The sequence below is a fragment of the Sycon ciliatum genome, chromosome 9, assembly GCF_964019385.1.
Source record: "Sycon ciliatum chromosome 9, ocSycCili1.1, whole genome shotgun sequence".
NCBI lineage: Eukaryota > Metazoa > Porifera > Calcarea > Leucosolenida > Sycettidae > Sycon > Sycon ciliatum.
This window is the reverse complement of record NC_088651.1, coordinates 20,535,297-20,553,475: the sequence shown is the minus strand read 5'-3', so window position 1 is coordinate 20,553,475 and position 18,179 is coordinate 20,535,297. Positions and strand designations below refer to the sequence as shown.

The window sequence follows — 18,179 nt, the reverse complement described above, 5'->3', positions numbered from 1 at the left end:
AGGCTAGTAACGACTGCATTTTAGACTCTTTCAAAGAGGTGTACCCTTCTCTTCTCCTTGGCTGCCACTTAGCAACCAGATGCCATGACTATCTACACGCTTATTGACCAATGCAGGAATGAGCGTTTTCTGACCGTGCATGAACACATCTATTCATTTATGTAACAGCCTTGCAAGGGTACATCTCCTGGAATAGTCTTTGTTGAGTAGATCCACCACATTCGATCGCCACGGTCAAGGACATATCTCGTCTTTTGCTAGAAAAGGACGATGTGGGCTTCCTACTTTCCCCGTGTAAAACATGTTATGGCTCTAGGTGGTCTACACTAGGGGGACAATTGTTAAGTCTTTCTGCTTCTACCGTCTGCGTCTACTGTCTTTGCATCCTACAATGTATTCTTGAAACACAAAACGCAATCCGCGATTATTGGCAATGAAGTTAGCTGGTAGTTCACCTCGATTTACCACAGTGGTTCATACTGCAACTCTTTCTTCTCCAACAGTCTATATATCCTATATAGACCTCTTAACCGGTCTATAATCTATACATATTCTGATTAGCCATATTTCGGTAATTCCAAAAGTTTGACTCGCGCGGTGTGAAATGACACTGTTGGCTGTTCTAGGGTTAAAAATCTTCCCTATAAAGACAAGTCTGACATGTGGGCCAGCGCATGCAATACCATGTCCAAGGGCAAATTTTTCGAATTTTTTTCTTTCTTGAAAATCAATCACAGGGGTCTAGAGAACATCTCTGTGGAAGATAAAGTTGGATATCACATTTGAAAGTACATAGAGACCATGATTTCTATGGCATTGTCCAACATGGAATATGCCTAGTATAATGCATTATCTACAGTGTCGCTGGAAGCAGCAACAGTTTTGCGTATCAGCCTTTATTATTGGCCAAGACGTTCAACGAAGGCTGCCTTGTTCTCCAGTCAAAACCAGGCAACATTGTCCAGCAAGTTTTTGCGTCGTTGAGCTAACAAGAACTCACGTTATTTTTGTGCAAAGACAACATGGTCACAAAGTGGTTCCGTTGCAGAATTCTTTTCATCCCATGCACGAGGAGAACGAATATCGTCCCGGAGCAGCTCACACTTGTTGCACACGTCCATCCGTCGCGTCATGAACTCGATGGACTTGCACTTCTTAGTCCACAGATACGAAAATTTAACGGGTAACCCAGGGTTTGCGCTGCACTAGACTGACTGCTCAACATGTTCCGAAAGGACAAACTTGTAGGCCACAGATGTAGGTAAGTTTATGGGAGATTCCCCGCCTCTCCCTCTTGGTGCAGCAGACAGCAGGAGACTGAACACTAAGCTGTAGTTCAGAATAAACTGCTGCGCTCTGTCTCCCACTTCTGCACTAAATTGATTCCAAGGCACATTGCCAGATTTCCATGTGCACCAGGATGACAGCTATTGTTTTCCTTGTCCACTTGCACACAGTCATGTTCTGCCAGCCACATGAAGCTGCATAAACGCGGTTCCACACACGATGTATCCCATCACAGTTCATCCAAACGTGATGCGCGTCCGTTCCGTTGCGGAAGCTGTCGACTCATGCACGACAGTTGACAGGATCGTCATGCGTGCAGCGCAGCCAGCGCACCGATATAAAAAATGCCGAGTTCCTTCGATTTCATCGCCGAAATTTAGTCGTCGTAATGGAGGATTGCGCTCGACGTGAAGCTGCTGAAATGGTAGTTCCGAACGCAGCCACAGCCTTCAAGAATCAGTGAGTCCACAGCGGCAATCCTCTGAAGCGCGTCCTGCTCATCGTTGCTTGCAGAGTCCACAGAATCTCCGCCTAATTCATCCGCTCTCGACTCGCTTTCAACCTCAACGCAGGAGTCTTTCACTCCCGGACGCTTAGCTGGGGCTTCGTCAGAGACACTGTGAGCAGTACAGCTGCTAGTTGCCGACTGCTCCGACTCACGACTCGCCAAATAAATTGTCGTCTTCCTCCTTGATAATAAACCTTGCCGATCTCTTCGGACGCGCCGACGATAATCACGCGAGCGGTACAGCTCAACCGACGTGCTGCTCGGCGTCTGCCACGAGTATGTCTACTCAGAGGCCCTTCCTCAAGTGCTACTTCCAACTCCTCCTGCGCCGCCACGTCCATGACTATTGCTGCAAGTCGATCGCTTGTCGCTTCTCTTGTCGCCTTGAGATCGTTTGGGAATGTAGACAAGATCCGCGATCGAGCCACAAAAAAATATAACTCTTCTTTCCGAGCGATTTTCTCAAAATTCTGAAAGAAATCGGTTTCCCCCGAAGACACGTTTTCGCATGCACTGGCCCATGTATTGAATGTATTGTTGAAACTGAATTGAATATGCTTCATATTACCTGGCGAGTGTACGCATGCCATTATTATGTCTTTCCACCCTATATGGAATATGCCTTATTTAAACAACCGCCATATGCACCTTCCCTACAAGGCCACTTCTACCCTATATGGAATATGCATTATATGACATGATGCATTTTATGGACAAGGCATCCTTATTTAGGTAAACAGTTTCCTCTGAGACAAAAATGCGATAATACTCATAAAAAGGACACACTTCAGGCTCATTACAAACATCTTGAAAGTTTTTGTCTTCACAAGTATACTTTCAAGCCTTCTCATCAGGTGAAATACAGGCAAGAGAAAAGGAACAGGAACAGTGGATTAAATACAGTAAGAAGGTGGTAAAACAGCGCAAAAAGAAAGAAAGAAAGAAAGAAGATAGCTAAAGTAAACAGCGAAAATTGCAATAATGACACAAAGGTGCAAATGCGAGAAAACTCAATAAGCGCGACATGTAGTGCGACAACAAGAGACAACCACTGGACATACATGTAACTAACGAGGTTTTGACGACCTACCTAACAGCCTAAGTGTGAATTTGATTTGTTTCTGTTTGCAAAGGTTGGGTTTCCTTGTGTGGATGTATACAGCTTCCAAAACATTCAGCAATCTAGCACTGCGTACACGTGACACAATCGAAAAACAATCATCCGAATACACAGCACGACAATCAGGATGCTCAAACAAATGACTAGCAATGGACGACTCATACTTATCAGAACTAACATCAGAACAATCAGCATGTGCGGTGGACACATCCGATTTCACATGGCTAGTCGAGTGGACCCTAGCCGTTGCCTCTGTCTGTGCTTTAGTCGCTGCCATCGCCGCCGTTGCCGATCTTGTTATTCTTCTGGTTGATGTGGTTCCTGTCACTGCCACGCACGTAGGTGTCTTGTCCGGTTGTTTTTCTGGTGGTCTAGTTAATTGTGAGGTGACGTTCCTTGGTGTTGATGCCGCTGCGTTGGACCATCTTGTACCAGGATGATTCTTTGCTGGACGTCCCCTCCGTGGTCGAGTGGATCGTGCGTGTTGTGGAATAAGGTGTAGCGGTGCGTGTTGTCGGATGCGTGCGTCCAGATGGAGTCACCTTCTTACTGTATTTAATCCACTGTTCCTGTTCCTTTTCTCTTGCCTGTATTTCACCTGATGAGAAGGCTTGAAAGTATACTTGTGAAGACAAAAACTTTCAAGATGTTTGTAATGAGCCTGAAGTGTGTCCTTTTTATGAGTATTATCGCATCCTTATTTGGAAAGGTTAAAGGCAAAATCAAAGGTCAAAGGTCAAGCCAAAGGTCAACTGTCATATCCCGCAATATATGGACTATTCATCATTATTATGGTAACTCAAAGGTCAAAATGTCAAATCAAAGGTCTATGGTCATCTACCATATATGGACTGTTCTTCCTTATTTGGCACCCAAAGGTCAAAGGTCACTTTTGAGCCAGAAACCCTACCGCAATATACTACTAATGCCATAATTCTTATTTCGACGGACTGTTCATAATCTAAATGAGCTGCTAACGTTATAACTAATAACTCTCCGGGTTTCAATTGTCAGCGGGATCCTTGCCAGTAAGCTCATTGCCATATTTCACCATAGCATCTACCAATTCCACTTTCGTCCACTCCTTCTGATTTTGATATTCTTGTGGAGATGAAAGGAGAAAGTTTCCCAAACCGTGGTATAGATCGTGACGACTGGGGCATCCAGACTGAGGCAAATTCCTCCGCACTGCTTCTTCGTACTCCTTGATAGCTGAGAAATAATCGTCCACGTGAGATGTGCATAGGCGTCCTATTATCAGGAGGGTGAGTACGGAATGATTGCTTGCGAGCTTTGCAACCGTCTTGATCCATCTATGGGTAAGAAGCACTTGCTTTAAAGGAGCGGAGTTGGTATCCAAATCCAAATCAAGCAGCGATATTGAAACTATATAAGGATTATATGTCCACTCAGCAAGATGGTCAGCAAGGGAAAATGAGCCAACTAGTCCCAAAACTGAATATATTCTTGTGTCCCTCTTGGCCAAGATGTGAAGACCTTTTGCAAGCGCCACTAGCCTCCGGGATCGGTTTACATAGGGCAAGCATGCCTCCAGCTCCGACATATTGCTTTCCACATAGCTGATAATTGCTTCTTGAAACCGTTCAACCGAGCCACAAATGTCGTACAGCAAACGAGTTATATCTTCAATGCGGTACTTTCTCCAGGAAGGTGATCTCCCAGGGTTGATAGGTGTACATCTACTCCTGATCATAATGCGGGATAGGTCCGGTAAATCCACATCACCTTCTTCAGGGTACAGGCTAATCTTCTTTATAAGAGGATGAAGTAAACCAGAATGTATACAGCTCGAGTCGAGACCAGGAGAGTCGTATGGCTTCAACGCCAGGCTAAATAATCGTACCACCGATGTAAACTTGTACTCGGACATATCATCATCATAATTATTATTAATTCGGAGAGTACTGTGATCGAGGCTGTCACACACACTGGCTACTTGGTGAGCGATGTGTAGGCTTTTTGCAACTCGAATATATGACACGTCCAAATGGGGACTGAGCTTATAGCGTTGCTGCATGCACAGGACAAACAAAAACAGGGCAGTAAATACTTACATTAGCCCCATCCATCACACACAAGTCAACAAAGAGGAATCTTTGGATTGAGGAGTGCTGGTTTCTAAACAACTGGTTTGAAGCTCAAAGTAGAGCTGCTGTTAGCTCAGAGCAGAGCTGCTGTAAGCTCAAAGTTGAGCTGCGGTTAGCTCAAAGTCGAGCTGCGGTTAGCTCAAAGTAGAGCTGCGGTTAGCTCAAAGTAGATCTGCTGTTAGCTCAAAGTAGAGCTGCTGTTAGCTCAAAGTAGAGCTGCTGTAAGCTCAAGGTAGAGCTACTGTTAGCTCAAAGTAGAGCTGCTGTTAGCTCAACGTAGAGCTGCAATGCTAAATGGATGTAATATAGCGCAATGCAGAGCCGCAGCAAATAGCTAGATAACACCAGTTGTGAGAGTGGACCCGATTAGTGGGTACGATAATTATGATGGTGTGAATAAGTTGGATATGGAGGGATGGTGGGAAAAGAAACACTGCTGAAGCACGATCCGTTGTCTGGAAGAGCACAACAGGGCAAGCAAGATTTGTTTTTCTTTTCCGCAAATGGGCTGGTGCCATTTGTGATTTTGCAGCAAAACAAAGCGCATGACGTCAGTCTTGAATGCAGTACAAAGCAATGCAGTGCAGTGTGTGCGTTAGTTCGGATTGTTGCTAACAAGTACTAGCACAGCTAGTACACCACTAAAATACAGGTTAAAATGTCGTCGACAAGTAGCATGTTTCCTCTAACGAATAAAGCTGATTTATTTGCCACTTCCTCTTCCCCTCAAGTTGTGTGCTTCACTGTCCGAAGAGTGCTCAATGCTCAATACCCATGTAGGGCAGAGCCTAGTACACAAGAGAGAGATTTGGAGCCTTTGGCACAACTATGATCTTGCAGTTGAAGGCCGTATTTGAATAAGTTTGCCGAGGGTCTTTAGAGATCGTTAGCAAATGTACGAAAACGCTATATTTTACTGTGCTTGCTCCAATCCGTGACAAAGGACGTTATCGGGTAATGGAACAATCTTACAGAGCACCAAAAACAGGCCGACGTTTGATATGGTAATTCTGCAAAAAATGCAAAACCTGACGTTGTTTTGTAATTGGCGGGCGATAAACAACACGTGCAGATCGAGACTACAGTCACTTGTGACCTTGAGGTTTTTTGTGAATTTTGTTGTTCAGTTGACAATGTCTGCGTCCTCTGCTTCTTGCCGTACATCCCATCTTGAAAACAAGGATATTTTTTGATGGTAGGAAATAGGACATAATACCAGGTAGCGCGAGGCGTGCCAAAAAACGCAACAACAAAATTACCGAATTCAAGCTTTGTGCACCATGACTAACAACAGATCTTACTCAAGTAATGTATTTCGCATATCTACGGGAACAAATAATGGTATTGGCATGTCATAGTACCACAACCTTCCTTCTGGTCAACAACATAGTTAAAATAATGGGTATCCCGAGGAAAATTGCTGCTTTCTCTTCAGACGATATAAAGGCGCGAACAAACCAGCCAGTAGAGTGATCAAGGGGGGGATGGTGCCACGGCTTCCCCGAAACAAATTTGCATGCATTCAAGTTTTTGAACTGCGCTTCGGCGAGAGGGGTGGGGGCAAAATTAGCCCCACACTTGACGCTTAAAATCAATCTCTAAATGGCCACTATCCAACCAGGTTCTAGTACTATTGAGTAGAGCGAACGTTCGCGCGAATTTTCGTTTGCTGTCACGAAAAGAGAAACTTCGTGTGAACGTTCGCAGCTTTGAACGCGAAAGTTGCAGGAAACGCGAAACAAACTTTCGCAGTAATTTTCGTTCTTTGTGGACCGCTCGTGCACGGTGAACCACCCACAATCCTCATATTTGTGCTTGATCACTACTCTTGGCTTGGTCCGCGAGTGCTAGCTTTCCCATACTTGTGGCAGCCCGTCCTCCTTCGTCTCCGGGACCATCTCCGATCTCCTGTCTGCTCGTATTCTCACTGCTCAGAGTCGGTTACATCAATGATGCCTTTTGGAATTTTAAATGTTGATGCGCAATGCAGATTACGGCACAAGCCAACCCGTTTGTCAGTGGGTCTCCGCCTCTCCGGCCATGTACAACGCACGTTTTACAAAACATAGCGCGAACGAACTGCTACGCCTATTGTGTGATTTCCATGGACTATGTTGCTACTTCTACCTGTGGCGTGTTTCTAAGTTTGATGTTATTTCGCTAATGTTCTTGTCCATGTCATTGCACTGATGGCTTCAGGAAGAAAAACGCTAGATGGACAGCTTCACTCATGGAAGTAGGGATATCAGCGAACGCACTGCGCAGCCCATCTGCGCAGGTCAGCCTGGCCCATCTACGCGCGGCCGACAAGAAAACTCATGAACCCTTTCATTTTTTTGCAAAATAAATCGTGTGAAGAAGATGCACGGAATGGCTGAAAACTACGCTGAGGAATAGTAGCATCCAGAGACTCTCAAACAAATTCACGGTCCATCGCTTCTGACAATGGCAGGGAAGACATCAGGGAGCTGATTGCAGCAACTCTCTACCAAGCGCGATGCTGGTTACTCACCAGGGCAGGGCGCTTCCATCGCGCAAGAAATGGCCGCGGGCGAGAAATGCAAGTCGGATTTTGGAACGATCCAACCAGGGAAATCTCTTGAAAATTGGCCTGAACACCTCTCATACTGGTGTTTCACGATGTGCAAACTTTCAGAGAAATCGACGGGGGAGAACGTGGTGAGTACGTGGGTCCTCCGTATCGCGTATGATTTGAATGGTCGCGGGGACAGAAGAACAGTAATTTTACGACTCCCAGCGGTGCAAACAGACCGCGGCCATGTTTTCTCTGTCGGCCGCGATCACGTTCACAAAATCGATGACGCAATGCATGCGCAGAGGCCTGCGCAGTGCGTTCGCTGACATCCCTAATGGAAGTAGGGAAACATCCAAGCATAGAAAACAATTGTTTTAGGAATTGGGTTGAATTGGCGTGAACATGAACCTAGATCGACATTGTTCACATAAATATTATTTGCACACCTCACATGTACACGCACACACGAAAACGGACAGAAATACATACACCCAAACATGAATTTTCCATTTGTTCTCACCTGACATAGTCGTTTGAACGTGCTTTCATTGAACAGCAACCGTCGCATGGTTTTGTTGACAGCACAAAAATGAAATACGTCTTGAATAGACAACATCGGCAGCAAGGTTTCTAGCCAAACATACACCACAATACGCTCTAGTGCTTGCGATCCTGATCCTTGGTCATCCATCGCCAAGGCAGGCCTGCAGGGCTGGCTTTTTCGATGCTTGTTCTTTCAGACTACCTGCACGCGACCAACACAAACACAATAGAGAATATGAACAAAATGCACACATTCATGTACAAAGAACGTAATACACAAACTCACCAATCACCAACCCACCGTCCGCAGAGTGCTCAACTTGATCAAACCACGAAGCGGAATACAAAGACAGAAGAAGGAGCAGCTGTACATTCGAAACTCTGAGTTTAACGAAGTGAATCGATCATCAGCCAACAAAAAGATTGAAACTGACCCTGCCCTGAGAGTACTGCTATATACCAGGAATGTGGCAAACCCAGCGTAACACTTATCATGTGATATTTAGTGCGATATGGAGTGTGTGAGAAAGCGCTAGTTATCTGTGCATTGCTGTGCGACATTCTCGTCACCGGGGGAGGTTCACGTAACTAATGTGCATAATTCGTGATTTTTCATGCGGCTGGAGGCAGGAAGTGTTAGTTTTCTGTGTGTTGTTTAGGGATATTCTCTTATTATCAGGTATCAGTATCAGGTCCTCATGTTATTTCTATAACTTAGAACCTTCCTAGTTGGAAGGTTGTTGGAGTGCGCATCCAAAATGTGCTAGAGCTGTTAGCCAGTTACAGTCTGAAGTTGTAGATCGTCAGTACCGTCGGTCAGTGTCGTGCAATGTTATCGCATGAGCTGATTGTTAAGAGAGCATGTCTGAGAATACCAAAGTATGTGTGCAAGTGGATCTCCCAGATTTCGCTCAAAATTTGCTTGAAGGTTCCCTTTGGGGTGTGGATCGATTGTGCGAAGCCCTTGAAAAGGTTTCTGAAGGGAACCTTGAAATTTGGATACCCCTCAGCAATCGCAGAAATATCACCATATTTATGGGTCTGGAAACGAGTCACGCCACAGCGTATACGAACAAGCTATGAACAAAACTTCATCAAGCCAACATTGCCTCACCTTAGAAGAGTTCCTGGAGCGGAACCGCTAAGCCACGCCAGGATCACAGAAGACGAGGTCCATCCACCCCTGACGCCACATATGATCGTCTTGAAAATAGCCAATTTACAAGCGCTGGCAAAACAGCCAGCTCCGTCCTCAATTGGCCAGAACTATACACCGGCAGATAGTAGAACACGTCTTCTAGAGCTGAGGACATGTCCCCCATCTTCCTTTTGGGGTCTTCTTGAAATAAACTTTTTTGAATTTTTCCCCTCGACCATGCTGAAATACGGCCAAAGTCATACCTGCGCTGGAAAGCTCGCCCCTCCGCGACGTCTCTCCAGCAATTTCTACTCCAACACTACTCCCAAGGCCGCAGAAAAAAGTGTATTGTTGGCTCTGACAAGGAAAAGCAGCTGTGATCACATGTCACTCCAAACGACAAGCTTCTCCTTGCGCCACCAATAATTTTTTGTGCGCCTGTTGATGCAAAAGTGACTGAAGACATGAGCGCTGTTCTTGAATTTTACTACAAGAGGCACGGTGAAATCACGTGCCATGTGACGCAAGAATGCCAAGTCGCGTGGATCATGGCTCACGAGATTTCAGAGTCACCTTCGTCAAGTGCGCTTGTTACTCGCCTTGAACGCCCGTTGGTCTGGAAGTGATCACACTTGTGTTGTTACTGCGCTCAAGAACACGCTGACCCTGTTGTAGGCCTACGAACCGGGACTTTCCCTGACCATGTAGGTCGAAGACCAGTGAAATGATGATGAAATCACATTCTTTATGACGTAAGAAACCTCTCATGCAGTTCACGCGACAAGTTCGTGCAGCCAGTGCTGCTCGCGTGCCAGTCAACACAAAGCGACCGAGCTAGCGGCTTTCGTCGAGCATCGACATGAAAACAAGGGACTTTTACCGTTGGACTATGTTCGGGATTGCAGCAGGTAAGTGTGAAAGATGAGTAACTCTCCATGCTGTACGGGGGCATATTTAAATGGCTTGCTGCCATTGCAACACTCCTAGGACAGTTTGTGAGGGTTCTCAGCAGACCAAGCAGGAAATACAGCTCATCTTACCTCTGAGCCATGTTCCGAGTAGCGTTCCAGTCAGGTTCGCGATCGATGGCCGCGTGTCGTGATCCATGATCCAAGGAAGAGTCATCCTACGTCACAGAGCACGAGATCTCATCGTGCATCTTGCAATAATATTCAAAAACTGCGCCCAGGACTTCAGTCACTTTTGCATCAACAGTCGCACAAAAAATTATTGATGGCGCAAGGAGAAGCTTGTCGTTTGGAGTGACAAGTGATCACTGCGGCCTTGGGAGTAGTGTTGGAGTAGAAATTGCTGAGGAGACGTCGCGGAGGGGCGAGCTTTCCTGCGCAGGTATGACATTGGCCGTATTTCAGCATGGTCTAGTGGAAAAATTCAAAAAAGTTTATTTCAAGAAAACCCCAAAAAGAAGATGGGGGACATGTCCTCAGCGCTAGAAGAGGTGTTCTACTATCTGCCGGTGTATAGTTCTGGCCAATTGAGGACGAATCCGGCTGTTCAGTCAGCGCTTGTAAATTGGCTATTTTCAAGAGGATCTTTGGGGCGTCAGGGGGTGATGAACCTCGTCTTCTGGGATCCTGGCGTGGCTAAGCGGTACCGCCTTAGGAACTATTCTAAGGTGAGGCAATGTTGGCTTGATGAAGTTTTGTTCATAGCTTGTTCGTATACGCTGTAGCGTGACTCGTTTATAAAAACCCATACATAATGTGATATTTCGGCGATTTCTGAGGGGTATCCAAATTTCAAGGTTCCCTTCAGAAATTTGTTTCAAGGGCTTTGCACAATCGATCTACACCCCAAAGGGAACCTACCTGCAGATTTTGAGCGAAATCGGAGAGATCCACTTGCACACATACGTTGGTATTCTCAGACATGCTCTCTTACGTAGCTGGTGGTGTTAGTGGACAGTATAGCGTAAGTTGTTGTTCCTTGGTCCTTCTCTTTTGTATAATTTAAACATTGGGTCTCCACCTGTGTCAGGTGATAGCAATGTTTATTCTCATAGCGGCATTTTGACACCAGCTCGGATGGCTTGTTGAGGCATTTGGCCGTATCTGCATGGGCGATGAGGAGCCACTCCGTGAAGCAGAGCTCACACCTCTAGCTTGAGCTTAAGCATGCACTTGCTGACCGAGCGGTTGACCATGCGATTGGTTGGGACTTACCTGCCCTCTTCGAATCCCATGCGTGCTTAGATAGCTCCGGCTGTGTTATTCTCGTACCGTCTCTGGAGGAACGGCCTCATGGAAAACACGTTCCAGCAGAGATCCAGCGGCCACATCACCCCATTCCGGTCAAGTGGTGATATCGTGTAGGTGCACAATTCTCTAGGAGGAAGGAAAACGAAATCTGACCAGCTGCTTTGCAAAGAGTCTGCTGGCTGTTCGAAAGCTGCACAGTTCTAATTTATATGAAATTATACTACTGAATGATCCGATATTATTTAACGTCAGTAAAATTTAACGATCTCTCGATTTTTGCCATAGTTATAGTGACAGCTGAGGACCAGTTGCAAGCGTCGGTGGTCTTAGACAAGAGGGCTCCACTGGTTTTCTGCTCGAGGAGTTACGCATGGATCATGTTCATTTAACGTTAATGGGCATGACCAGCCTAAATGGCACGGAAAGGAGGTTGTTAAAGTAATGGACACTTGATGAACGTTTCCCACCAACGTATTTAGGCTACAGAATTCTCTAACTTAGGGTGCGTTCTTATATTCTCTAGCTTCCAGGAGGAGCAGAAAAGAGCAGTCGAAGAAACAAGTATAATTCAAGAACGGGTCTAGAAGACCTCGGAGATATTTGTCATATGTCAAGCAATATGAAGCGCCAGAGGGGCCCCGATCTTGAGTTATGAATGTAGTATACACATGTGCGTTTAACTGTGCTGCTCTACAGCATTGTTTCTCAAGCTTCTGCGCTTTCTGTTTGTCTTTTTCTTTATCATCATCCTGAATGGCACAAGTGAAGTAAGCATCCCCGCTTACATCGTGATAGTGCTTATAATAATCTTTACTTACAAAGAAGAGGCACCTGTGACGTGTGTGTGTGTGTGTGTGTCACGCTCAGGCCATGCTGCGGAACAGCGCTGCCCTGCGCACGCGAAGCGTGCGAACAGTGGAGCACAGTGTAGCTAGCGGCCGCAGAAGCACTGAGCACGCGAAGCATGCTAATCGTGTAGCTAGCGGAAGCAGCCACAGAAGCACTGAGCACGCGAAGCGTGCGAATCGTGTGGCCACCACCACGTGCTGAGCACGCGAAGCGTGCGAACAGTGTAGGTAGCAGACACGATCAGTACGAGTAGCAGTGGCAGCCGCGCGCAGAAGCACTGAGCACGCGAAGCGGCCGAATCATGTAGCCACCTAGCCTAGGCCATAGGTAGCACTAGCAGCCGCACAAGCGCTGCGGACCACTTGAACCGTTCTCTGCCAATACTAGAAACATCTGCAACAAAAGGATACAAAAGATCTGCACTGACTGCACTCTGCATCTGATCTGCAGTGAAGGGCGCATCGCACTTTTGTTCGTAAGTTTTGAATTTTTTGAGCCGCGTCATCCGCCACCAGGTGATGGACAACCCTGACCAGCCTCCCAAAGGCGTAACAGACGTCCCTCCTTCTCCTTCCAACGATGAGGAACCTCCCTCACCAGGACTTCAGCGGTCTGGCCACCACCACGTGCTGAGCACGTGTGCTTTTCATGTACTTGGTTCACCCGCATGCCACATTCGGCCAGGCGATGCTGGCCGGGGGTGCTGCTAGTAATAATATAAAAATAGTACACACATATACTTTTTGCGTATGCGAAAAGGGAAATGCGCACACTCATGCACACTCATGAGCAACAAGTGGCTTTCAGCCGTAGTTCGCATGCGCTGATCCCAAACTGCGGGAATCTCCAAGTGTCAACCACCTCTGATGCTTGGAGAGCTTGGAGAGCTTTGGAGAGCCTCCCAAAAGTCGTAGAGTATAAGAAAGGGAGAGTCGCCGTGGTTGGCAATCACCCACTCTCGTAATATTGGCCGGTGTTTCCGCCGAGTCTTGAGATGTTGCAATAAATAAAATAAATAAAAAAAGAACAGCTCTCGAACTTTTCGGGGAGTCTTCAACTTTTCCGAGAGGATTTAAGAACGCACCATTAGTAGTATGCATTTAAATCGCGAGAGGCGCATAGCGATTCACAAATCAGGGTCTACTTGCAGCAAGCAATTATCTAAATACCAGTAACAAATTTCTTCAGAAGTTGATAAGGCGATTACGACTCCAACCACGCCATTCACACGCCCAGCAGGGTCTGCAAATCTCCACAGGTTCCAACGCGTCAGCCTTCCCACTCTTCAAGCTACAGTCAAACCTATTTAGGGCGAACACCAAGCGACTGATGATATATGTTTGCAATAACGGGGTTTCTTCTTATCCGTATTGCATACCCAGTGAATACACAGTGGTTTATCCAATGGAGTTACTAATACTAGTTCTTCTTAAGTTCAGCACACATTTGTCTTATCAGTGTGGTTCCTAACGAGGCTTCAATGTAGTATTCCAAAGTTGTGCGCCCTATGTAGCTCGTGTTTTTTTCTTTCGTTGTATTATCTCTAACCCGGAATAGATGATCCTCTTTGAAAATATTTTGTTCCCTTGGTTTGGCGTGATTTCAACTAAATGCAGCCTGTTCAACAAGCAATACTACTGTAAAGTGAATATGGATGGTTCGATATTGACTGTTTAGTACCTAATCACTCATCAGGTAAAAGTCCTACATCCACAAACATAAACAAGACATAATGCAATCGTTACGCGCTCGGTCACGAACTCGTTGTGATTGTTAAATAATTCTCATTGTATCTGTAGCAGCACAACTGTAATTTGAACAGCGGTTAAAGTTTTGTTCACAATCTCCCTGTCTCGTCCCCTACACATTTGTTTTACAAAATCCAATTTCAGTGCTATGTGGTTAACCAGAATAACAAGGGCAATCAAGGCTTTCCGTGTGTCACATGACCGTCACCTTGGAGGCGACTAACGACAGATCAATTGCAATAGAGGTTCAGCATGCACTTCAGTAACAAGAATTATTTTCGACTCCGTCACACCAGTAAGGACCGTACTTCCTTTCGAGCTTTTGATGTAAATAGTTGATTTTTTGGTATGCGCTGTGTTTGCTGCAAAACAACAAGGGTGCAGAACTCCTTAGTGTAGCAGCGTAGCCAGTCGATTTGTGTGACCCGCTTATTTTCCTTACTGGAGGGGAACTGGATAGAACGGAGTTGCTGCTGCTTCTTCCCGCAGTTGAGAGGGACGCGAAGCACTGGATGATTCACTGTCGATCGCATCTCTTTGGACATTCCGGATGAAGAGACTGCCCTCAGCCGTTTTCTCTCTCACGAGGCTCTGCTAGAAAAAGTTACATTTTAAATGTAGTGGCTACCTGCTTCAGGTACTGGACTGGCGCACTGTGCAGGAGAGTACCACGGAAGCCTCGCTCTATAAGTTCAAAGCTGCCTTTAGGAAATTTACAGCTGACTATGCTTATGCAATCAACGGAATTCCGCCACCTTGCAATTGATTTTCCCCACTTCTCTCCTCATCAATCCCTACTTCTCTTTGTACATACATCTACATCTACTGTTCTTTCAATCAAATGAACCCCTCGATAGGCACATTGCCTTTGGGTCATTTCATAATAATAATAATAATAATAATCAAGGACTATACCTATGTGCAAGACCATTTATACATGTACTGGAGCGAGAGTGCTGCGTTCAAAACTACTGCTCTGTTCCCTGGTCTTTGAATGTCGAGCCAAGCTCTAGTTTCGACCCTTTGAGTGCCTGTCGCGGCAATGCCTCTTTTAATTAATAGTTGGATTTGCTGATGCTCCATAAATACTCAAGCTCACACAATCAAGAAGACACTTTCTGTTATCTATCAATATTAATGTTTTCTTGTCCCATCTTGGCATTTTAGTACAGGGGATGATGGAAATGTTTATAAGGCATCGTGAAACACCGGTTATACTTTCCCTTTCAACTCTCTGTAATGGCAGGTTTCTTCAACGGCTGCCAAGGGTGTATCATGATTCGATGCTAGTTCAAAGAGGAAGGAAAGGCTGTACACTTGTCTATTCAACATGCTGCACATTGAGCATGGCCACAGCATCATTTTCTTGAGTTCTGAAACCAATTTCAATCATGTCTAAATACGCACATGTAACACGACTCAATACTGGAACAATCGGCTGTATTGTTGAATTCTTTTAAACAATGCAACACAATTTTGTGGAAAGGTCACAACAACAAGAGACTTCAAGATCAAAAGGAAAACTTTTCAATAATAATAATAATAATAAAACGTAGCCTGTAAAAAGTAAAAAGTCACTGAGTACAGTTTAATTCAATATCCATGTCCAGTATTGTTGATGGACGTAGATCGGCAATTACAGGACTTAAGTGGGAAAGACTGCATTTGTACTGTGAATAATCTAATTCATCTGGTCACGTGATAGCTCAGCTCTGCGTGTTTCCACTGAAAGTTACAGTAGTTCTTCGACCGTCAGCTCATTGCCATATCGCATCATTGCTTCCAACAATTCCACTTTCGTCCATTCCTTTTGATGTTGCTGTCCTTGTGATGACGAAAGCAGAAAGCCTCCCAAACCAAAGTATAGATCGTGCCGATTGGGGCGTCTGGACTGCGGCAAATGCTGTACTACGTCTTCGTGCTCTATGATTGCTGTGAAGTAATCGTCCACCCGAGACGTACGTAGCTTTCCCAATATCAGCAGGCCGACAACGGAATGATTGGTTGTGAGTTCAGCAACTTTCCTAACCCATCCATTGGTAAGAACCACCGGATCGAAAGGAGCGAGGATTTTATCGTCCTCCTCCATAACAGGCCAATATAGATAAGGATTATATGTCCATACAGAAGAAAGGTATGCACCGAAATATGGGCCATCTAGTCCCAGGTATGAACATAGCCTAGCGTCGCTCTTGGCCAAACTAAGAAGACCTTTTGCAAGCTCTGCAAGCTTCCAGGACCGGTTGACATAGGGCAAGCATTCCTCGAGCTTTGCCACATCTTCTTCCAAACGGTTGATTATGGCCTCTTGGTAATGTTCAAGCGAGTCAGACTTCTCGAACAATAAGTTTGTTATATCTCCTATTCGGTACATTCTTCTGTCAATGGATTTCAGTGGGTTGACAGGCGTGCAACCTTCCATTATCATAATGCAGGATAGAGTGGGTAAGAACAAAGAAGCAACCTCAGGGTAGAGTATAGTGTTCTTTACAAGTGGGTAAAGTAAACCAGACTTTTTACAGCTGGTGATCGGACCGACAACGGCGGGTGGTTTCAACGCCAGGCTTAATAATTGCACAATTGATTGAAACTTGTATTTGTACACACAAAATTCAATGTAGAGGCTACTTTCATCGCTGCTTTCAAACATACTGGCTACTTGGTTGGCGATATGTAGATTTTTTGCAACTTGAATATATGGCACGTCCAAATATGGGCTGAGATGATATCGTTGCTGCATGCACAGGACAAACGAAATAAAGGCAATAAACACTTACACTAAAATACATGTAAACGTTGTCGATACCAAACATTTTTTTCCAAGAAATACAGGTTCCTGCACGAGTACGAGGGCAGTACCGGAGAATCCAGCGCGCGGCGCAATATTTATTTATTTTTTATTTACTTATCTCTGCACCTCGTGGTATATCAAGACAGCCAATTGAATTGAGGATAGGCCACGACCAACTACGGAAGAAGAGAAAAAATGAAAATGAAGAGCACGTACACACAAAGTCGGAAGGGATAAGCAACTTACAATGCAATGGGATGCTCAGTGACCTATTCAGCGGAAGTGGTGACTTTGACAGTGGTGACTGTGATTTTGTTTACTGGGAGATACTGAAGTGCTGTCGGACGAGTATTTTAATTATTTTATTTATTCAACACCTTATGCCTTCCGATGGCAGCCAAAATGGGAAGATGTGGGTGATAGTCAACCATGGTAAAAGAAGGAGAAGATTATATACATGAAAAGGAAATAGCCGAAAAGCTATGTTGATTAGTTTATTATTATTGTTATGGTGCACTCACTCATCAGCAGGCCCTCAGATTCACTTTCAATTCTTTGAATGATGCAGAAGTCTTCCCTGAGTCGGGAAGTTGTAGCCACGCACAGTAGCCCTGGAAGAATGGAGATCTTTTGAATTGCGTTGACTTCGCCTTGGGAAGATACACTTTGTTTCTGGTTGAGCGGCCCGAAACAAACCAGTAATAAGGCTTTATATGTTCAGGAACACAACCCAAGAGCATTCGATGAACCAATATACAGAGGCAAGTTAGTCGGCGACTCGGCGTTGCTCTTACGGTGTAGTCTGAGCTAATTAGTACAACTCATTGGAGGGAAAGGAAGGTTTTTTTCGAGAACATAATTTTTCTTATGATGAACTTCAATGGAATCGGATAAGACCTTAACCAGGCCACATCAGGCTGTCGCAGCATATTCAAACAATGGAAGGAGATAAATGTAACATATAGCTGAACGGCACGGAATAGAGAGATGTTTACAATGACATAATACTATAGCCAAGAGCACGGCTGACTTTATTACAAATGTAATCTACACGAGACGGCCAGGACATGGATGAATCGAACATTAACCCTAGGTGTGTGTGCTCCTTTACCGCCTGAATTTCTGTGGGTGAATTGGGAAAGGTGATCTTAAACATTGAGGCAGAATCTGTTAGAAACAGTACTCTGGTTTTTGAAACGTTTGCCTGAAGCCTCCAACTTGACATCCAGATGACAATCATATTTATCGCGTCTTGCAACTCTGACTCAAGCTGTTTGACAGTTTCACAGTGGCGCAAAGCAGCTGTATCGTCAGCAAACAATGACATTCCAG

General features: G+C 45.2%; 1 protein-coding gene across 1 annotated transcript; it reads right to left on the bottom strand.

The window, feature by feature from the left end:
• Window positions 1-3,633: 3,633 nt before the first annotated feature.
• LOC135825184 (uncharacterized) lies at window positions 3,634-8,502 on the bottom strand. The gene is made up of 3 exons (XM_065337913.1): window positions 8,389-8,502; window positions 8,080-8,304; window positions 3,634-4,947 (listed from the first exon to the last, which is right to left on the bottom strand). Exons 2-3 carry the CDS (start codon window positions 8,248-8,250, stop codon window positions 3,919-3,921), a joined length of 1,200 nt encoding a protein of 399 aa, XP_065193985.1. The 5' UTR covers window positions 8,251-8,304; window positions 8,389-8,502; the 3' UTR covers window positions 3,634-3,918.
• Window positions 8,503-18,179: the final 9,677 nt, after the last annotated feature.